Source organism: Diceros bicornis, chromosome 34 (genome assembly GCF_020826845.1).
Source record: "Diceros bicornis minor isolate mBicDic1 chromosome 34, mDicBic1.mat.cur, whole genome shotgun sequence".
NCBI classification, from domain to species: domain Eukaryota; kingdom Metazoa; phylum Chordata; class Mammalia; order Perissodactyla; family Rhinocerotidae; genus Diceros; species Diceros bicornis.
Window position 1 is genome coordinate 37,954,028 of NC_080773.1, and position 22,079 is coordinate 37,976,106.

At 50.9% G+C, this 22,079-nt stretch overlaps 1 protein-coding gene and 1 long non-coding RNA gene across 6 annotated transcripts in view; one reads left to right on the forward strand and one right to left on the reverse strand.

The window, feature by feature from the left end:
- LOC131397573 (uncharacterized) overlaps positions 1–3,649 on the reverse strand; it is an 18,078-nt gene extending 14,429 nt beyond the window's left edge. For all 4 annotated transcript variants that reach the window (XR_009216784.1, XR_009216782.1, XR_009216781.1 and 1 more), the window contains exons 1-3: positions 2,742–3,649; positions 2,145–2,204; positions 1,169–1,302 (exon numbers count right to left, since the gene is read on the reverse strand). This is a non-coding gene — a long non-coding RNA (uncharacterized LOC131397573). The remainder of the gene's footprint in view (positions 1–1,168; positions 1,303–2,144; positions 2,205–2,741) is intronic.
- ZNF274 (zinc finger protein 274) overlaps positions 1–14,659 on the forward strand; it is a 24,507-nt gene extending 9,848 nt beyond the window's left edge. For both annotated transcript variants that reach the window (XM_058530637.1, XM_058530638.1), the window contains exons 5-8: positions 7,088–7,570; positions 10,776–10,879; positions 12,047–12,173; positions 13,324–14,659. In XM_058530637.1, coding sequence (XP_058386620.1) covers positions 7,088–7,570; positions 10,776–10,879; positions 12,047–12,173; positions 13,324–14,234 — 1,625 coding nt within the window. In that variant the 3' untranslated portion in view covers positions 14,235–14,659. The remainder of the gene's footprint in view (positions 1–7,087; positions 7,571–10,775; positions 10,880–12,046; positions 12,174–13,323) is intronic.
- Positions 14,660–22,079: the final 7,420 nt, after the last annotated feature.

Sequence of the window (22,079 nt, forward strand, 5' to 3'; positions counted from 1 at the left end):
GCTGAGTGTAGGAATGAATGAGCAAACGAGATATGGAAAGATTTCTGGAAAAGTGTAAAATTCTCAAAATTGGTCCCAGGAGAAATGTTAAAATTAACTTTTTTAGTGGCCACTTGCACTTCAGTACTGACCTAGGCAGTGAATATTTTCCAACTTCCTGTTAAAAGATAGTTTCCGTGGAACATGAGCAGTTCACTGACAGAACACAGGCTGGCATGTTAACAGGTTCTTTCTGCAAAGTATACATAGCATTGTTCTCACCAAAGCACAAAATGAGAAAATTACTGAGGAGGAGGAAATATTTGTAGCCCATAACAATTAACCACCTTTAAAAAAAAAAAGCTAATCCTCTGAAATAGTTATGAGTTTAGCAATGTAACAAGTTACAAAATAATACAGAAACAAATAGCTTTCTACTAATAGAAACTGATAGCTTATACCCAGAATAAGCAATTAAACACCAGATGAAGGAAAGATTTTGTTAATAATACTTTTTTTTAAAAATGGTACCTAAGAATAAATTAAGGAATGAGCAGGCTCTATCTGAAGAAAGTTATAAGTTAGTGGGACGTGTAAGACTTGAATAGTAGAAACCTCGACTTCTTTTGAGGGCTTACGAAGGCTAGAAGTGTATGAGGTCCCTTTCTTGACTCAGTGCTACAGTCGACCCAGCCAGCAGCCTCTAGCGAAGAGCTGCTGGAGCCATTTTACCTGTGGGAGCAGGAGTGCAAGACCCTGACCTGGCTGGTCTGGGAAGAAGCAGGTGGGCTGTAAACCAGGGGTCCTCTTACCCCATGGCTGCTTACCCCAGCCACTGCTCAGGCTCCCAAGGAGAAGATGGGAACTCTGTAGCACAGCAGTTCTCCCATGATAATTTACAGATGGGACACAATTATAAGCCCAGTGAGATTTCCTGTGATTTGACAGAAATATGATAAAATCCAAACAGAAGGCCCAAAAGTCTTGGTGAAGGAAATTCCTTCACCAAGTCACTTAGAAGCTGTGGTGAGTCAACAAATACTGCATCTGCCAAAACGCCAGGTATGTTATAGGGCCGGGTCCCAGCGAGGAACAGGGTGGTAAGGCCCATCTCTAGGCCTACATTCATTCCAGAGCAGCCACTACCTCTTGTGGCTGAGTAAATTTAAACCGACTAAAGTGTACTTACCAGTTCAACTCCCCAGTCACACTGGCCATCTTTCAAATGTTCACTGGTCACCTGCAGCTAATGGCTACTATGTTGGACAGTGCAGATCTAGAACATTTCCTCCGACAGAGAAAGTTCCACTGGGCAGTGCTGCTCTAGAGAAGGTGGAGAGGTGATAATTAGTAAATTAACCAGATACTTTGAGGTGGCAATCAGTGCTATGAATAAAAACGAAACAAAGGGATATGCTAAGGTGGAGTGGAGACGCGTCAGTGGGCAACACTAGTTTAGAACGGGAAGACAGCTCTGAGGAGACATCTGAGCTAAGAGCTGGATGGGGCAGGGGAACCAGGTGAAGATGCTGGGAAAGAAAGACTACCAGGCAGGGCTGTGGCAAGTGTGTGAAGACTTTTGGACAAGACATCTTTGGGCACATTTGAGGAAAAGTACAATGGTGGCTCTGAGAAGCCCCCTTTGGTGTAAAGGGCATAAAAGAACAGGGTTTGGATCCCAGCTGCTGTGTTTCGCAGTGTGTGGCCTTGGGCCGGGCTCCTAGCCTCTCCTAGTGATTTCCTTTGTGTAAAGGTTGGATGCTGTCGCTTACTGGACTGTGGTGTAAAACCCAGGTCCTAGGGGGCCTTCATGAAACCGCAGTTACTGTTACTGATTTGAAGACTTTGACTAATGTAAAGATGATCATCAGTGCCTTTGGCAGATCCTCCTCTGGACCTGGCTTTGGGGTTTCCAATGCACAAGACCCAGTTGGCAGCCTCAGCAGTCCAGTGGGGGAGACATACTTAGAAGGCGATGCAACAGGATGCCTAGCAGAGCTGAGGAGTGAATGATGGGGAGAGGACAAAGGCTGGAGAGCTAGGGGTATTCTGGACAAGGAGGAAAAGGGACAGGGGTGAGGGGAGCTGAGGTAAGCACTCCTCCTGACCCTGGTCATTGTTATTAGTTACTATTATACTTGTGGACTGGTAGCCCTAGTATATACCTGGTCAGTCAGTCAGGGTTCACTAGGAAACTCTGAGCACCGTGAGGGAGACAGCTTACCCTGGAAGGGAAGCAGCAGAGAAACACAAAGAACATAAGAAAAGAAAACAGTACCAAGAGGAAGAAAACAGCAGCTCCCATCAGCCTTTACTACATGCCATACCTGGCACTGGGTACCTGACCACTCAGGGTGAGGAAACTGAGGCCCAGAAGGATTAAGCCCTTTGGCCACAGGCTCAGTGAATTTGTATAACTAGCTAGATAGGGGGTTGCGGATTGAGGGAACCAAATTGTCCAAATTTCCCCCAGGGTTCATTTAGCTGGTGGGTTGAAAGCCAGTACTTGGAGCTGCAACTGATAAGGATTATTTTATGCAGCCCCACATAGATGGGTGGGTCAGTCAGTTACAGCCGTGCCCCAGTGAGATGAGGAGCCAGTTCCACCCCTGGCAGCTAGTAAATTTAAGAACTTTCATTTTCTCTATGAAGTGGGGCAAATAAATTTCCTGGAACAGACAGCGGTAAGGATTACCTTAGAGGGCTTGGGGAATGGTCCAAGGGAGGAGAGATTGAGGACTGAGATGCTTAGAATGACTTACCACTGGCTTCCAGGCTTGTGGCCCATCGCATTCACTGCATAGCACCCAGTAGGTGCTTTGTGGTAACTGCAGAACCTGTGTCGGCCTGAAGGGCTGCTACAGCAGGGAGAGCTGTGCTGCGGATCCACTGGGCTCTCAGCACCGTCAGAACTGGCCGAGTTCCTGACATCCAAACCTAGACAGGCTCTACAGCCTAAAACAGTAAGAGTTAACATTTTTGAGTGAGCATTCAATGCAAGATTTTGAGAAAGCATCCTGATGCCACAAGGATAAGAGGAGGAACTAAATACATGATCAAGATTAAATGGGAAATAAATAAATTGGAAATGGAGTGGTGATAGAGGGGGTGGAGTAGAATAAAAAGAACCCAACAGTTATTTTAAGGGAGAAAGCACTAAATAAAAATCCCTCTGAACCACTGAGTACAGAATGAAGATTTTAGAAATGAGAAAGGTATGAAGCAATATGGAGAATTAAAATTGCTTTTAAGTGTCAGGCATAATTATTGCTCAGCATGGTGCCTGTGGCCTAGCACCCGGCCGCGAGGGAGTCCCCCCACATCTCCTGCATTGGGGCATTCCGCAGGCCAGTGCTGCTGGGACTCTGGTGAATTCCTGTCCCTGGCTTCTCAGGTTGTCCTCAGAGGGAAATTTCAAGACTTAAGAGCTTTAATTGAAAGAAAAATAAATGACCTGTGCTTTCAAATCAAGATTTTGGAGAGGGGGAAATAAACCCCCCCCCCCAAGTCCTGAGCAACAGGAAGGAAATGAAATACTAAAGGTAAACTCACTTGATCTAGAGGGAGTTGCAGGTGAGGCACTGGACGAGCAAGCCCTCAAATGAAACTAATCCAGGGCCAGTGTGTGGCTTAGCGGTTAAGTGCTTACGCTCCGCTACTGGCGGCCAGAGTTCTGGCCAGAGTTCTGTTCCCCGGCGCGCACCCACGCATCGCTTCTCTGGCCATGCTGAGGCCGTGTCCCCACATACAGCAACTAGAAGGATGTGCAACTATGACATACAACTAGCTAGTGGGGCTTTGGGGGTAAAAAAGGAGGAGGATTGGCAATAGATGTTAGTTCAGAGCCCGTCTTCCTCAGCAAAAAAGAGGATTAGCATGGATGTTAGCTCAGGGCTGATCTTCCACACACACACAAAAAAAACTAATCCAAAAGCTCATTTGGGGGAGAGGTTGCCAACTAGATGCCTCTGATTATTCTTATCAAACCCCACAACACTTTAAACGTAGGAAGGGAGTGACTGGCGAGCGCCGAGAACTGAAAGTGCGGCCCAAGACCTCTTTTGCAACCACGGTGCCCCAAGGCCAGCGTGGGGTGAGCGCGGCCTCCCTGCAGGGGCTCCTGACCCCGGGCTGACTCACGCGGGCGGCGCGCCAGCGACCTGCAGCACCCGTTAGGTCTGAGAAACGGGTAAGACGGGAAACCACAGACGCGGCAAGGTTTGTGACCAGGAAAAGAGAAGGCCCTGAGGGGACCAGGCGAGAATTGAGAGGCGGGAGACGAAAGTGGGTTAGGAACCGGATGCTGAGGTTTCCGGGGAAGTGGCCGCGCTCTCCCCAACACCGCGGTGCCCAAAGGGGAAGACTTGCGGCTCCGGCAGGCGTGTGTGGAAGCTCCACTGCGCCGCCCCGGCATGCGTCCGCCGTCGCGGGGGGCCGGGGAGGAGATGAGAGCCAAGGACGCCACAGCCGAGCGGCCGCCGTCAGGCTAGGGTCTGGGCCGGAGCCAAGGTCTTAACATGGTGGCGCCGGAAGTCCGCGCCGCGGAGGCTCCTGGGAGTTGTAGTGCGCTGGCGCGAGGCGCCTGACGAACTTCTGGGCGCGGCCGGAAGTCGCGACCGTGCGCCCTTCCGAGCCCGGAAGGGACAGGGCGTGGCTGTGGGGAGATTGGAGGCGTTGCCGGGTCTCACCGCGGGAGGAGGGGCTGAGGCCCGGATGGAGCATGCGGTCAAGGCTGCGGCCTCGGCCAAGGGCGGGTCCGGGAACTGCGCAGTGCCAAAAGCGCAACCTCCGAGCGTGGTTTAATGAACTGCGTGATGGCAGATTCAGCGTGATTTACTTGCTGAAGAGTGCGAGCAGCGAGAGAAACACGCGGCGCGTGTAGGCAGTCTCTGCTCTTCAGGGCTGCTCGAGTTTTTTCCTTTTACACGCGGCGCGTGCAGGCAGTCTCTGCTCTTCAGGGCTGCTCGAGTTTTTTCCTTTTATTTTTTCCTTCCTTTAAGATGCTGCTGCAGTTGCTCCGCACTAGTAATTTCTTGCGCTGCTGTTTTTTTTTTTTTAAAGATTTTATTTATTTATTTTTTTCCCCCCAAAGCCCCAGTAGATAGTTGTATGTCACAGCTGCACATCCTTCTAGTTGCTGTATGTGGGACGCGGCCTCAGCATAGCCGGAGAAGTGGTGCGTCGGTGCGCGCCCGGGATCCGAACCCGGGCCGCCAGCAGCAGAGCGCGAGCACTTAACCGCTAAGCCACGGGGCAGGCCCGACGCGCTGCTGCTTTTTACTTAACGTGGCAGGAACTTTCCCGTGTTGTCATAATCACACTAAAACCAATGTAATTTTTAATGCTTACGTGGGAGTTTTGCACAGTTTTCTTGAGCCATGTCCTAACACTTCCTGTGTTTTCCAGTTTTGCTCCGTCATGTGCCACATTGCTCAGGAAACATGTGTCGAGGACACGCAGAGGCTGTTTACTCAGCGTCTGCTTAGCAAGGGGGTCAGCCCCCATCGCTTGTGTCTGGTAGAAGCTGTAAGGCAGGCAGGGAACGGGAAGATTTATAGCGAAAAAACAAGGTTGGAAGTTATTGGCTTGGGGGCAAAAAAGAGAAACTGGCAGTCGTTAACCAAATCCTGACTGTCTGGGCGTGTTGCCACAGAGGTTGTGGGTCAGAGTTCTGTTGACGTGTGTAGTCTGGCCTTTGTCTCTGAGTATTCGCTCTCTCCATATCTCTAGGTCTGTCTTCATCTCCAGATAGCTCCCTGACCATAGTAGGTTAACCTGGTGAAAGTCCCTGGGCAATCTTTGCCAAGGCTTTGCGTTCATGCTGTAAGTTCCTTCTCTGGTAGAGTTGTGCTGACCCCTCATACCACAACAGCAAGGGTGAAAGTGCAGGTGTACTCTTGATGTCAGCGGTGCCATTTCTGTTCTTATAAAACGTCATAAATCTAATTGGAAGTAAATCATAATCCATCGTTAGTCATGCTTTTTCTATTTATATTTTAAAGCCTCTAAGTCATTTAGAACTCGTGTTTCTTTTTAGAGTTGTAGAGAGCTTTCTTGTTTCCTGTTGCTTTGTGTGCTCTCTGTAGCATTTCAGGGCCATCCTGGAGTTCTGTTCAGCAGATGCTCTTGTGGACTCGATGCCAGGACCCAGAGCCCCTGCCTTTCCCAGACGTCTTCTTTCTCGGGTTCTGTTCCCCTCACGGCTGCAGGCATCTACAGCGTCACAGATCTCTTCTCATCCCTCTTTGCCTCTTGCTCGAATTTTTTTTTTTTTTTTTTTTTTGCTGTATTGTGATAGAATTTACATACCATAAACTTTACCCTTTGAAAGTGTACAGTTCAGTGGTTCTTACTATATTCACAAGGTTGTGCAACCATCACTACAACCTAATTTCAGAACATTTTCATCACCACAAAATCCGTTAGCCATCACCCCCCCCCCCCCCGATCCCTTCAAGTCCCCCATTTCCTGAGAACTACTAATCTACTTTCTACCTCTATATATTTGTCTGTTTTGGACATTTCATATAAATGGAATCATACAATATGTGGCCTTTTGTGTCTAGCTTCTTTCACTTAGCATAATGTTGTCAAGGTTCATCCATGCTGTAGCATGTGTTGGTATTTCATTTCTTTTTATTGCCAAATAATATTCCACTGTATAGATAGACCACATTTTGTTTATCCATTCATCATTTGATGGATATTTCAGTCATTTTCCCTTATTGGTTATGATGAATAATGCTGCTATGAACATTCTGGTACAAGTTTTTGTATTAACATATGTTTTCGGTTCTCTTAGATATATACCTAGGAGTACAACTCCTAGGTCATAGTATAACTCTACGTTTAGCTATTTGGGGGGCTGCCAGACTGTTTTGCAAAGTGGTGCAGCATTCTCTATTCCCACCAGCAGTGTACGAGTATTCCAGCTTTTGCACATCCTTACCAACAATGGTTACGGGCTGTCTTTGGTAATAGCCATCCTAGTGAGTATGAAGTGGTATCTTGCAGTGGCTTGGATTTGCATTTCGTTGGTGGCTAATGATGTTGAGCGTGTTTTCATGTGCTTGTTGGCCATTCGTCTTGCTCTGCTTTTGACCTCCAGAGTGCCCTGAGACTCAGCTGGACCCCCAGTTGGATCCTCTTCCTGCTGGGAATCCCCTGATGAAGATCGAGGTTGTTGAAGTCCTCACACTGAACCAGGAGGTAGCTTGTCCCCGGAATGCCCAGATCCAAGCTCTCTATGCTGAAGATGAGGGCCTGAGCCCAGACGTTCTCTGGGAGCCCACTCCACAGCTGGGCGAGCATCCAGCTGACCCCGAGGCCGCTCGCCAGAGGTTCCGGGCATTCCGCTTTGAGGAGGTCCCAGGGCCCCGAGAGGCCCTGGCTCATCTGCGTGAGCTGTGCCACCAGTGGCTGCGGCCCGAGGTGCGCTCCAAGGAGCAGATGCTGGAGCTGCTGGTGCTGGAGCAGTTCCTGGGTGCCCTGCCCGGGAAGCTCCAGATGTGGGTGGAGTCACAGCACCCAGAGAACTGCCAGGAGGCCGTGGCTCTGGTGGAGGATGTCACCTGGATGTCCGGGGAGGAAGGTGAGTGCAGTGGAAAGGTGGGGAGAGGGACACTCCTGTGGGGACATCTTGGAGGATGGGGGAGGAAGAACTCCAGGCTTCTTGGGGCAGTGGGGAAAGAGTCGTGTCCATTCCATCTAGGCAGAGGGCATCTGCCTCGCCCGCGTGTTCCCAAATCAGAGCTTTAGGCGCTTCCTTGCTGATGTACCTGCTATTGCCCCTAGATCAAGGGCTCTGAGGATGGCCTCAGCCTGGGACCGTTTGTGCAAATGGAAGGTCTCAGGCCCCACCGCAGAGCTACTGAAACCCTCTGGTGGGGCCTGGCACTGCATCCTTTAATGAGCCCTCCACAGGCTTTTGATGGAAGCTGATGGATGAAGTGCTACATTCCTATCCCTTTGGGGGATGCTGCACCACGAGCCCATAGAAAAGCTCATTTCAGTCACACAGGCGTATTTCCAAAGTGTCTTCTATTGTCATGTGCTCAGTGGGGGCTGAGGATAATGTGACCAAGACAGACAGGACTCAGAAGGACTCACGAGCTCAGCCAGCCGCCAGTCTAGCAGGAAAGGCGGGAATTTGACAAGTGAATGTGCATGTGACAGTGGTGGGGTCAAGAGGCACTCAGGGTGCAGCTGAAGTGCTGGAGCTGAGTCCTGGTTTGGAGTAGAAGTCAGAAGGGGGCCGGAAGGGGCTGGCCCCGTGGCTTGGCGGTTAGGTGCGCGTGCTCCGTTGCTGGCGGCCCGGGTTCGGATCCCGGGTGCGCACCGACACACCGTTTCTCTGGCCATGCTGAGGCCGTGTCCCACATATAGCAACTAGAAGGATGTGCAAGTATGACATACAACTATCTACTGGGGCTTTGGGAGAAAATAAATAAATAAATAAAATTAAAAGAAAAGGGGGGGGGTGCGGGAAGGATGTGCTCAGCAGGAGGAGCATCACCTAGGAGGCCCAAGGTGAGAGCAGTCACAGTATATTCAAAAACCAAGAGAAATTGGTTAGGTTTGTGGGAGGGAGCAGGGGCAGGGCTGGCAGGGCCCTTGGAGGGATTTTCATGTTGTCTGAAAGCAGTGGGAACTGATCCCTGAGTTCTCAGGGCAGGTGGCACGATCTGAGTGAGCTGTAAAGATTCCCCGGTTGCAGCGCGGTGGATGGTGGACGGAGAGTGGGGTAAGCCTGGAAGCAGATGGGCCGCCAGAGCTGTTACCGTGACCGCTGAGAGGTGTGGTGGCTTGGGCAGCAGTGGCAGTGGCGGGGCACTGCGGAGAGAGCACGTATGGGACGTATTTGGGAGTGAGACTCCATGAGACCTGATTTCTGTCGGGCTGAGTTCCATAGAGCACGACATTGCTTTTCTTTTCTCCTCTTCCCATGTTTGCGACGGCATCCAGCATCTGGTGTGTCCCCAGAAGATGTTTCTTGAGCAAACGGATGATTGACTGATTGACTTGTGTGATGGAGGGTGGATGGGGACTTCCTGGAGGAGCAGGTGTGGGGAGGGAGCGGGCAGGCAGCAGTGTGATTGTCTCACATGCGCACTGAGTCTGGGGCACTGTTGTTAGCGGGATAATGGCCCCCAAAGGTGTCTGTGTCCTAATCCTTTGAACCTGTGAATATGTTACCTCACGTGGCAAAAGGTACTTTGCAGATGGGATTGAGTTAAGGATCTTGAGATGGGGAGATTATCCTGGATTATTCAGGAGGGCCCAACGTCATTACAGGTGTCCTTATAAGAGGCAGGCGGAAGGGTCAGAGTCAGAGGAGATGTGAGGACAGAAGCAGGGGGACGCAAGGAAAGAGCTATGAATCAAGTATTTTAGGCAGTCTCTAGAAACTGGAAAAAGCAAGGAATGTATTCTCCCCTGGAGCCTCCAAAAGGAACGCAGCCCTGCCCACACCTTGATTTTAGCCCAGTGAGGCTTGGGTCAGACTTCTCATCTCCATAATCATAAAATAGCAAATTTGTGGTATTTTGACCCCCTCTTGTGGCAATTTGCTAAAGCAGTGATAGGAAACTAATACAGGTGCCAAGGAGACAGTTGTGAGCTCATGAGATGAAAGTCAGTGAGTCTGTCCTGTGTTTACGCCTTGGGAGTGAATGAAATCAATTAGGATTACAGAGCACGCTGGGGAAAGGCCTTCTAGAGAACCCTACATTTGTGGTCAGCGTGTTAATTGGGACTCTTGGGTGTGACTGCCACACAGCCTTGCACAGAATGGCCCAACGGAGAAGGAGAATTTATTTAAAAAGTCCCAGGGTGATTTAGCTGCAGGCATGGCTGGACCCAGGGGCTCCAATAGTGTCCACAGGACTCGTCCTTTCTCCTATATCATACTTCTGCTGGTCTCTTTGGGCTTCACTTACAGGTAGACTGTTTGTATGTGGGGTCTCCCCACGTGGAATTTCTCTTTCCTAAATGTTCCAGCAAAAGCCTCTTTGGCTCTGATTGGCTGGCTGTGGGCCCCGTGTTCAACCCTGATCCAATCATTGTGGCAAGGAGGGAGCGATGGCCTGATGGGCCAGCTTGGGTCAAGTGGTGTGTCCCGCTTGATGGTGGAGGTGGAGTCGTCATTATGGAAGCCCATGGACCAGGTGGGGACACAGGAAAGTTGGAAATGAAGGAGCCGTGGTTGAGAGGGGCTGTAAGGCCAGACGGAGCTATTTTCTAAGGTGGAGGAAACTTGGTAAATTTGCATCAAGATGGGTGTGTGTTGGGAGAGTGGATCTAGTCCTGGGGGTCAGGGGAAGTCCCACCCTCCGTGGGGTAGCAGGAGGGAGGCAGGAAAGCTGGGGAGCACTCGGAGGCCAGAAATGGGGTCTTGGTTTCTGAGGAGAAGGTGTGAGGCCAGCTGCTGAGGCGAGTGTGGAGATGAGGCAGGTTCCTCAGAGGAGGGACTGGGTCCACAACAGTCCTTGGAGAGAGGGGAGTGGGACCAGGGTCTCAGCAGTGGGGACACCGGTGCACTGTGGCTGTGTGGGGTGACACATCCTGGGCCTTCAGGTGTGGGGATTAGGGCCCGGGCTGTACGGAGGAGCTGAGTGGGGAGCTGAGCTGGTGAGAAGAAAGGATGTGCAGGACACCTCACAGGAGCAACCACAGGATGAGATCCGGGGTGCATTGGCTCTGCGATCCCAGAGAGAGAGACATGGGTGGAACTTGCCTGCCTGAGGGGGAGCTGGCACCACACCCGGCTGATCCCCTGTGCTACTGTTTTCTCCCAGCGCTGCCTGGCCAGGAGCCCACCTGCCCTCTAGAGACCGCGGCTCAGCAGGAGGAGAAGGAGCAGGAGGCTGTGGTCTCCTGGCCAGAGAAGGCACTGCCTGAGGTGAGTGGGGAGGGTCACCCTCTTCTTCTCTGGTCACAACATCCACCGTGAGGTGGGCCCACCCCTCCCCAAGGCCTCCTGTAGGCCAGGCCTTTTAATTTCTGAGCGTGAAGGGCAGGCCTGCACTCCAGCCACCCTGGCATCATTGGAGGCCAAGGGGGCGCATAGTGACTGGGAGTCAAGAAATCTGGGGGCAGGAGGGAGGGGCCAAGTGTTTACAGACGCATGGGAGGCAGGGCAGCCTCAGGCAGGGCAGCCACAGACCACCACATCTGGATCCCAATTAGAAAAAGAGAGCCCTTGTCCTTCAGAAATGCAGATTTAGGTGTTTGACTAACACAAAGTCTGGGATTTGCTTGAAAATAACCCAGAGCTGGAGTGTGGGTAAAACTGGACTGTCCTGACTCTTGAGGCTCAGCTGTGACCAAGTGATGGCTGGGGGGTGGAGGGAGGGAGGCGGTGGTTCTTCTGTGAGTGGGTGACGGCTGGCTCAATTTATTGGCTCTCGTAACGAGTGGTCTGGGGTCGCCTGCAGGCAAGGCTGTCTTCAGGGGCTCCCAGATGATGGAGGAATCTCTCTCCAACCCCAGTCTTGTGGCTCTGCTTTCTCCCATTCCTTTTCAAGTAGGCGCTGCCCCTTATGGGCAAAATGCCTCCCAGATCCAGGCAGAGGGCTGGGGGAGGCCTCTTGCTCCCGGAGTCCGGGTCAACTCCTCAGAAAGGACTGACCACGGAGCAGCCTGGGTGACTGCCCCACAAAGGTAGAGGCCGGTTCCCTCACATGAGGAGGGCCTGTACCAGAAGAAGTGAGTGTGCCCCGGGAGGGGCAGTCTCTGTGGGAAGTGGCAGAGAAAGGTGGGCTGGAGACAGGGTGGGAGGGTGGAGGCAGATTGCTTGTGGCACTTGTAGATCCTAGGGAAGCAGGGGCTCTGCCTCTAGCCTGGGCCCCAGACTCTGGGTTTGTGAGGAAGGACCCATTCGACCTCTTAGGGGCCCCAAGTCAGTGTTTCCAGGCACACCCCAAAGCCAGGCATGCCCCAAAGCAGGGGCATCTTCAGCACAGCAAGCTCTGTCAGAATGTCCCAGCCAGCCTTTCTTCTGTCCCCATTGAAGACTCCCTGGCCCTCCTGCTGAGCAGACAGAAAGTGACATTGTATGACATTGCAGGAGCCAGTGACCTTCCTGGACGTGGCTGTAGACTTCAGCAGGGAAGAATGGGGGCTGCTGGACCCAACGCAGAGGACCGAGTACCATGACGTGATGCTGGAGACCTTCGGACACCTGGTGTCCGTGGGTGAGGCTACGCCCATGCTGGCCACTCTACCCTTCCCAAACTGAGATGCCCCAGGGACCCTGAGTCAGGGCTTATCCCTTCTCTGGGCCAATGGGAGGACTGAGCATGCCCTCAAGAGTCCTTGCACCATCCAGGGCCTTTAACTGGCACTGTGGACCTGGAGGGGTGGGCGTTGTATGGGAGGAGGCGGCCTCAGGTTTAGGGAAGGACTTATTTGCTGTCCACTCTGAGGGTAAATGAGAGAACAGGAACACAGAGAGCCAGGAGAATGCTCCCCAGCCCTCGCCCATTTCTCCATCATCAAGCTCCATGTTCCCCCCTCAGCCCATCCTTCTGTCACCCAGCTCCATGTTCCCCCTTCGCCCATCCCTCGATCACCAAGCTCCATGTTCCCCCCTCACCTCATCCCTCCATCACCAAGCTCCATGTTCCCCCTCGCCCCTCCCTCCATCACCAAGCTCCATGTTCCCCCTTACCCCATCCCTCCATCACCAAGCTCCATGTTGCCCCTCGCCCCTCCCTCCATCACCAAGCTCCATGTTCCCCCTCGCCCATCCCTGCATCACCAAGCTCCATGTTCCCCCTCGCCCCTCCCTCCATCACCAAGCTCCGTGTTCCCTCTTACCTCATCCCTCCATCACCAAGCTCCATGTTCCCCCTCGCCCCTCCCTCCATCACCAAGCTCCATGTTCCCCCTCGCCCATCCCTCCATCACCAAGCTCCATGTTCCCCCTCGCCCCTCCCTCCATCACCAAGCTCCATGTTCCCCCTCGCCCATCCCTCCATCACCAAGCTCCATGTTCCCCCTCGCCCCTCCCTCCATCACCAAGCTCCGTGTTCCCCCTCGCCCATCCCTCCGTCACCAAGCTCCGTGTTCCCCCTCGCCCCTCCCTCCATCACCAAGCTCCATGTTCCCCCTCACCCATCCTTCCATCACCAAGCTCCATGTTCCGCCTTGCCCATCCCTCCATCACCAAGCTCCATGTTCTACTCTTTGCTGCTTCACTGATTTTCGTGGTCTCTCTCCCCAGCTTGCATGACTGTACTTGGGGGAAAAAAAATCCCCAATTTGAATACTTAGTTATGTCATACTATCAACCCAATTTAACACTTTCTCTCTACAGTATCCACACCTTTTGGTTTCTTTCAGGGTGGGAGACTACACTGGAAAACAAACAGTTAACTCCAAACTCAGACACTCCTGAGGAAGAACCAGGCCATGACCTGAAAGTGGAAGAATCTTCAAAGGCTGACGCCTGGTCCTCTACCTCAGGGGCCGTCCTGCAGGGTGGGGTCCCAGAAGTCTCAGACGCAACGTTGAAACACGTGGGGTCTGCTCAGGAAAAAATCGTTCCTCAGAGGCGGCACTGTGAACGCCCCAGATCCCAGGTAAACACGGGTCTTGACGCGAACCACGTTTCACCCCAGAAAACTCTTCCTAGAAAACGCTTGTGCAAGCGTGGCTCGCGGGTTAAAAAGATGATGCCTAATCCACATGTGAAAATTCGTCAGAAGAAGAAAGGAGAAAAGGCTGGGGAGAGCAGTGGCTGTGGGAGGACCATTGGCCGGAGCGCCCTGCAGATCACGTTCACGAGGATCCACAAGGGGAGTCAGGTGTGCCGGTGCAGTGAATGTGGCAAAACGTTCCGGAACCCGAGATACTTTTCTGTGCATAAGAAAATCCACACGGGAGAGAAGCCCTACGTGTGTCAGGACTGTGGGAAAGCGTTCGTTCAGAGCTCCTCCCTCACACAGCACCAGCGAGTTCACACTGGAGAGAGACCATTTGAGTGTCGTGAGTGTGGGAGGACCTTCAATGACCGCTCGGCCATCTCCCAGCACCTGCGGACTCACACTGGAGCCAAGCCCTACCAGTGTCAGGACTGCGGAAAAGCCTTCCGCCAGAGCTCCCACCTCATCAGGCATCAGAGGACTCACACTGGGGAGCGCCCCTACACGTGTAGCAAGTGCGGAAGGGCCTTCACCCAGAGCTCACACCTCATTGGGCATCAGAAAACGCACAGCGGGGTGAGATGTAAAAAGAAACGGCCGACCTCATAGCCTGCCCCCAGCGGAAGGTACGCTGCCTTTTCAACCCGATCCTGCAATTGTAACATGAATGGGCCTGGTTGGGGTTGGAACTGAATGTGGAAAGAAGCATTGAGTGATGTTCTCAAGACAAAAGGACAGCCAGGGAGACCGCCCTGCACATGAGTATGTAAGAAACTCAGGAGAAGTTGTTGCTGATGAATGTAACAGTTGGAAAAACATTAATTTTTCACTCAGTTGATTTGTTATAATTTGTTCATTTGGTCATTAAAAGTGATATTAATGAAACCTGCAAATGCTTATTATAATGTACGTTTAAAGATTCTGGTACCAAAAAATCTGTGCACTGATATTATATTTGGGATAAAGTATTTATGTGTTTGGGCAAGGACTAAAAGAGAACATGGATAAATAAACTATATATTTCTGTGGTAGAATCTGTGTGTGTGTTTTCCCACCTGTTTAATTAAATATCTTCTCATTAATTTGGTATTTAAAATAAGCAACGTTAAAACAAAAGGAAAGGGATGGTCAGACCAGTTCTGGCAGATTTCATGCAAGACTGCAGCCTCTCCAGCCCAAGATTCCAAGTGAGTCAGATGCGCAGATCATTCCGCTCCGTAGGGCGTGATGGTGCTCAGGGCAAGCTGCCCCAGGAAGCACCACTCTGGTATGCGGATTATTTCGAGCTGAAGACAATAAGGACTCAGAGAGCTCAGGAAAAATATTTGAGTTTCCCCTCCCAAACTGCCTAAAGAATTTAAAACCAAAAAATCTGTTTTAGGAAGGGGTTATTATCATGACTGCTATAAAAGATAATTTAGGATAGAGGTTACAATAGAAAAGGCACCAACAAGCCCATCTTATCGGGAGTCCTGTCTCTCTGGCCACATTCTTTGGATGGCCCTGCGAGGAGTTGTCAGACAATCATTTACAAGGGAAGTCTCCATTTGTAAAAGTATCTCCCTCTCTGTATTGAGAAAAAGGGGGGGTGAGCTCATTTCTAGTAACTTATCAATGTGGAAGATGAGGCCTTGGGGCTGTATAATAAACCTTACTCTTGTTTACTGTGCTTTAGTGGTAATCTCCTGTAACTGACTCCCCCACCCCCAAAATCCTCCTTTGTCATTGGCTGAAAATGATATTTAAGACGAGAATTTCTGCTATTGTGTTGAGAAATGCAGTGTCCCTGCTTTCTCCCATGTATACATGTTATTAAACTTGGTATTATTTTCTCCTGCTAACCTGTCTTGTTGATTATTTGGCCAGCTAGAAGAACCTTAAGGGAAAGGGCAGAGGGAGATTCTCCCTCTTCCCCCGACAGTTTTGGCGAGCCAGCCAGGAGAAGCACTGGCTGGTAAGTTGCCTTCTCTGGCTGGAAGACCTGCCTTCTCCCTGCACTACTGCAGATGATGAGATACGGGAACGCCTGACGAAAGCCGGCAAAAGGTAAGACTTCTTACCACGTCAGCCTCCCGGAATCTCTATCTGCAGAGTCCGGCGGAAGGAAGTGGTGAGAATTTTTTCTCTTTCTAAATTTAGATTGGCAGGAGAAAATATTTGGGAAACTAGTTTCTTGGGCTTTTAGTGACTCTTGGTTTAAATTTGGTAGAGTACTCTTGGTTTTTGATCTTGATCCCTTTTCCTCCCAGAGATAGTCTCTGTTTTTCTCTTTTGTCTGTGTCTTTTGTCATAAGAAGGAAATACCATAGGGTAGGACGCAGGCATAGGCCCTACAAGCCTGCTGTCCGGGCCGGCCCCACAGACTGGTGAGTTTGCGGGTCTCACCAGACTGGCGTCTACAAACTTTGCTGTGGGTTATTATGCACATGAAGTGAAGGTCATTGCCAAGGGCATCTTGGAAGCCAAAAAGGCCGCAAATTTAAGTGGGCGCGGGTCGAGCAGTTAAGAGCCATTAGGGCACTTGCCACTTTCAGAAGACTCCCGTGACAGGATAAGTTGGATCACGGAACGGGGTAGATGACACAGGTCCCCCGCCAACTGCAAGAAAATGTCCGTGCAACGACGAGGTACTCTGTAAAAGCACACAGTCCCCAACCCTGCGGCACCTCCCCCCCAGGTATTATTCTGGCTCCAAGAGACCTAAGGCGTGACTAAAGCTGTCATTGTGCACAGAAAAAAAAAAAAAAAAACCGGATGAGGTTTTTCCTTCTGTCTTGTTCTGTGTCCTGAGAAAACTTGGCTTTGTGACCAGTGAGAATATTCTCCTTGGTCTCCACCATACGGAAGGTGCATTTACCGGGGTGCACCTTGGTGGCCAGTCGAGTAGACTGGGGTTCCGAACTGTCTCTTTGTCCGGCTGTGCCAAGTTCTCAGGGGAGTTTGTCATAAAAGGCCCAGTCCATAAGGGCTTTTGTCGTCTTTACCTTCGTTGCTTGTTAGTGCTGGAAAAATCCCATTCCAGTATCGCCCGCCCGGTGTCACAGATTAGCGGGTCTGTGACTGGAGGTGTCCCACACTATTGTGGGAGACCGGAGACACCGTTTTCACTACACCATTCTTACCGCCTGTGCAACGAAGGTCTTTACTGTCTCTGAATATCTTTGGGAGTGAATTCTGTGGATCATGGGGGCTACATCATCTGCGCCCTCACCAGGGACGCCTCTTGCGTCCATGGTAAAGATTTATTCTAAGCGTGGAAAGTTACCTCCGGGTCTTTCCTTAAAAAGGCTTATTGGATTGAGTCACTATTGGAATAAATATACAAATGAAGATCCTACTCGTCAATGGCCAGACGATGGATCCTTTGAATTGGAAAAACTTCTATATTTGAAAAATATTTTAGAGAGCTCTCATCCCAAGCAGCTGCCCTATTGGTATTTATGGGAAGATCAAATTGAAAAGAAAACCCAGAAAAGTATAACGGCTAGCCTTAGGGAATCTCTTAATAAAGTAAAAAAACAAAAGTCAGAGTTAGAACAAAGATTGAAAGTCAAAGTTACTGAAAATTCCCTTCCTCCTCCCTCCTACACTCCCTTATATCCCCAACTCCCTGTCCCTGACTCCCCAGAAGATCTTTTGGACCTCTGGGCCCCTGGCCCAAATCCTCCCCCTCAAGACTTAGCTCCTCAGCCACCTCCTCAGCCAGTTCCCTTAAGCCCCAGGACTCCAACATCTCCGAAGGGCATTCCGCTGCCTGTTTTAACTTCTCTCACTGTTGAAGACTTACAGGGGGCGCTTAGGCCTGACCTCCAAGCAAGGGGCATACAGGTTACTTGTGTAAATGCTGAAAACCAAGAAGTAAATTTAGTAGAAACACCCAGGAAAGGCAGGAAGGTTCGTTTTGCTGTGTCTTACAACTCCTCCTACTTTCCAGGGCTCTGTAATCAGGCTCTGCCAGCTTCAGACATTCCTATGCAGTGTCCATTGCGGATGTATCCTGGACCTCCGCTGCAGAGAATTCATGTCCCCTGGACAGCAGCTGATCTATTAAATTATAAAACTCTCCTGCCTCCATTGTCAGAAGACCCTACTAAATTTAGAGAAGAATTAGAAAGATTAGTGGCTATTCATAACCCCACCCACCGAGACCTTGACTGGCTGCTAAGGGGCGTTCTTCCATCCCATGACTACACTGTAGTTATCAGACAGGCCAGACGGCCCCCTAGGAAAAACCCCCCTCATAGAGGAAATAGATGGCCAGACCCTCTCCCAGGCCCTCCTGCAGATGACCAGGAAGTGGCACAGCTAGAGGCTGATATTCAAGGTTTAATAGGAGCGATTCTAGAGGCGTTTCCTCCTAAAGTAAATTGGTCAAAAATTGAATTATGCACTCAGAACGAGGGAGAACATCCTAAAGCTTTTGTTGAACGGTTTATTCAGACTTTCCAAAGACACACTGCATTGAATCCGGAAGCCCCAGAACATAGGAATCTCTTAATTTCTGCTTTAGTTGGGAATTTTCTTCCTGATATAAAAAAACAAATTCAAAACAGTGTGGTTGGTTGGTCAGGGCAACCATTAAGTGTAATAATGGAGGCTGCTACACAATTCTTTGAAAATTGTCAACAAGAAAGCAAGAAAAAAAAAGAGTTAAAGACAACTCTTCTTGCTTTGCAAATTGAATCTTTTGAAAAGCAAAGATTCAACCCTGAAAGTAAACTAAAGCCCACTCAGAGGTCTCCCTATTTGCCTTCGGACGACAATTGTAGGTATTGCAAGAAACCAGGGCATTGGAAAAGGGCATGTCCCGCTCTTAAGAGAAGGGAAAGTTTAAAAAATGTTCCCGCTTGGCCCCAGCACCCCCAAAAGGCTCATTTTTCTCCACCTGAGGGGCATTTCTCCCTCAAATGATGGGGTCAGCCGATCCTCAGTCGCACCCCTGAGCCTACAGTTAAGCTTAAAATAGAGGATCGGGAACTGGATTTCTTAATTGACACTGGTGCGACATTCTCTACTATCTGTTCGAAGGATATATCTCTACCTGTTACCTCTGATTATATTCAAGCTGTTGGAGTCTCTGGACAGCCTATTTCACTGCCCATATCTAAGCCCATTCCAATATCTTTAGGCCCCCTTAACACTCATCATGCCTTTTTAGTTTCTGATTGTTCACCAGCAAACCTCTTTGGCCGAGATTTGCTATGTAAATTTAATGCCACTATAAATTGTAATAAAAGAGGAGTTTTTATCTCCTTACCTTCTGGCCAAGCCCCAAGTCTCCTACTTTCCATCATGGAAACTTGTCCTGATTTAAATCCTTCTGAGGAAGATGAGTCTTTTGAAGAATGTAAATTATGTTAAAAATTTAATATGTTAACACCTTAAGGGGCAGTTGGGGCGAGTCTTCTATGAATAGAGTCTATCGATCCCAACTGACTCTGTTCGCGGAAGACTCACCCTAAACTTTTCAGAGAAAATTGAGAACAAGGGAGTGCTACAGAGGGATAAGTTTGGGAGGGTCGGGGTGGAGGGGGGCCAGATGGGGACATGTGTGTGCACCTTGATAGCTGTTTCGCGCCGTAGCAATTCGCGCCATAAAATGTAACTGTCTGAATGTTTTAAATTAACCAATCATGTAAAACCGCGCCAACCTTTTCCCGCTTTATGCTCCCAAATCCTATAAAAGAACTTGCCCCCTAAGGCTCGGGGTCGACCCCTCTGTCTCCTGTGAGAGACACGAGTCGACCCGGAGCTCCGTTCAATAAACCTCTTGCGTTTGCATCAAGTTCGGTCTTCTGTGTCTGTGGGCCCGCGTCATCCCGAGACCTGGTGAGTTGGGATTTCCCTCCCCTTCCCCTTGGGAATCCAACATTTGGGGGCTCGTCCGGGATCCACGCGGTAACCCCAGACTCCGAAGACCCCTTGGAGGTAGGCCTGAGTGACTGAGTGTGTGAGTGTGTGCGGCGCCGCAAAGTATTGTTTTATTGTTTTGGTTTCAGTATCGGGCAGCCGCCGCTTCGGGCCGTGAGGACCGAACGGCTGCAGTGGCAGACGTGCTAGGGACTGCAGGCTGCAACCCTGGGGGACGCCCCAAGGGATAAGGGGAGTCAGGAAAGCCTGACCAACCCCCCTTCCAGGTGGGAAAAGGAGCGATACCTTTTCCCGGGGAGGACTCGGAAACCCCTCCCGTCTGAAGCCGCCTTCGGCTGGCTTGTAGAGACGCCTTCCGGGCAGGGTTGTCTGTGTTTTAGTGTGTCTTTAGTGTTTATTGTTCTGTTTTTGTTCGTTACGTGGACTTCCTTTGACGGGATGGGACAGACTGTGACGACCCCCCTTTCCTTGACCCTAGACCACTGGACTGAAGTGCGAGCGAGAGCGCACGACTTATTGGTAGAAATAAAGAAAGGGCGTTGGCAGACTTTTTGCACCTCTGAGTGGCCCTCCCTCAATGTGGGTTGGCCCCCTGAGGGGACGTTTAATCTAACTGTTATCCTCGCGGTGAGGGCTATTGTTTTCCAGGAGAGACCGGGGTCCCATCCTGACCAACGACCATATATTACAGTGTGGCAGGATCTGGTGCAGAACCCACTCCCGTGGGTTAAGCCATGGGTAAAAGCAGAAAAACTAAGCCCCCGAGTCCTGGCGCTGCAGGATGCGGAGACACGGCAAAAATCGAAATCAACTCGAACAGCGGAGTCGGAGACCCCTTCGGCCCCCCCCGGGGTCTACCCTGAGATTGACCCTCCTCCCGAATGGCCCCCTTTCTCGCCTCCCCCTTACCCCTCCCCCGCTCCAGGATCGCAATCAGGACGGAGGGCGACTGGCTCAGGTCCCTCCGCTGGAACCCGAAGCCGCCGCGGAGCCACTCCGGACGGGCCTGATACCACGGTGGCGCTCCCGCTAAGAGAGTATGGAGCTCCTGCGGGGCCCAACCAGCTGTCACCCCTCCAGTACTGGCCTTTCTCTTCCTCAGACCTGTATAACTGGAAAAATAACCATTCCCCCTTTTCAGAAAACCCCGCCGGATTAACCGCCCTGATAGAGTCCCTAATGTTTTCCCATCAGCCCACTTGGGATGATTGTCAACAGCTCTTACAGGCACTCTTTACCACGGAGGAGAGAGAAAGAATCACACAGGAAGCAAGAAAGAATATCCGAGGCACCAACGGGCAGCCGGCAACGATAGCTGAGGCGGAAGAAGGGTTTCCGCACAACCGGCCCAATTGGGACTATAACACGGCTGAAGGTAGGGAGGCGCTGTCCGTTTATCGCCGGGCTCTAGTGGCGGGTCTCCGAGGGGCCGCAAGGCGGCCCACCAATTTGGCTAAGGTAAGAGAGATCCAGCAGGGGCCCACTGAACCTCCCTCCGTTTTCCTAGAACGATTGATGGAGGCTTACCGCAGGTATACGCCCTTCGACCCATCCTCGGAAGGGCAAAAGGCCTCTGTCATTATGGCCTTTATTGGACAGTCTGCCCCAGATATAAAAAGGAGATTACAAAGGCTAGAAGGGCTGCAGGACTACGACTTGCGGGATATGGTAAAGGAGGCTGAAAATGTGTATCATAAAAGAGAGAGTGAGGAGGAAAAGCGAGAGAGAGAGAGAAGGGAGGCTGAAGAGAGGGAAGATAAGAGAGATAGGAGACAAGAGAAGAAACTGACCAAAATACTGGCCGCAGTGATAAAGGCGACAGGGCCAGATCATAGGCAGTCAGGGAACCTGGGCAACGCCCCACGACCAGGCTCGCGCAGACGACAGCCCTAAGACAAGGACCAATGTGCCTATTGTAAGGAGAGAGGACACTGGGCAAGAGAATGCCTGGTTCCTTGCCGGTCTCCTTGGAACACCCCTCTCCTGCCTGTAAAAAAAGCCTGGAACTGCTGATTATAGGCCGGTCCAGGATTTGAGGGAAGTGAACAAGAGAGTGCAGGACTTACACCCTACTGTGCCAAACCCATATAACCTACTCAGCTCCCTCCCCCCATCACGGAAATGGTATACTGTCCTGGACCTGAAAGATGCATTCTTCTGTCTGCGGCTGCACCCAAAAAGCCAATTACTTTTTGCTTTCGAGTGGCGCGACCCTGATATGGGGATCGCTGGACTTGGACAAGACTGCCTCAAGGGTTTAAAAAACTCCCCCACCCTGTTCGATGAGGCCCTCCACAGGGATTTGACTGACTATAGGGTTAAAAACCCTCAAGTGACTCTTTTACAGTATGTAGATGATCTACTGTTGGCGGCGGAAACCCCGGGAGACTGTGAGGAAGGAACCAAGCGCCTCCTGGCCGAGTTGGGTGAGTTGGGGTACCGGGCGTCGAGGAAAAAGTAGTCTATTTAGGCTACACACTAAAGGACGGCCACAGGTGGCTGACCGACGCACGGAAAAAGACTGTGATCCAGATCCCGGCCCCAACCTCCGCTCGCCAGGTAAGAGAGTTCTTGGGGACAGCC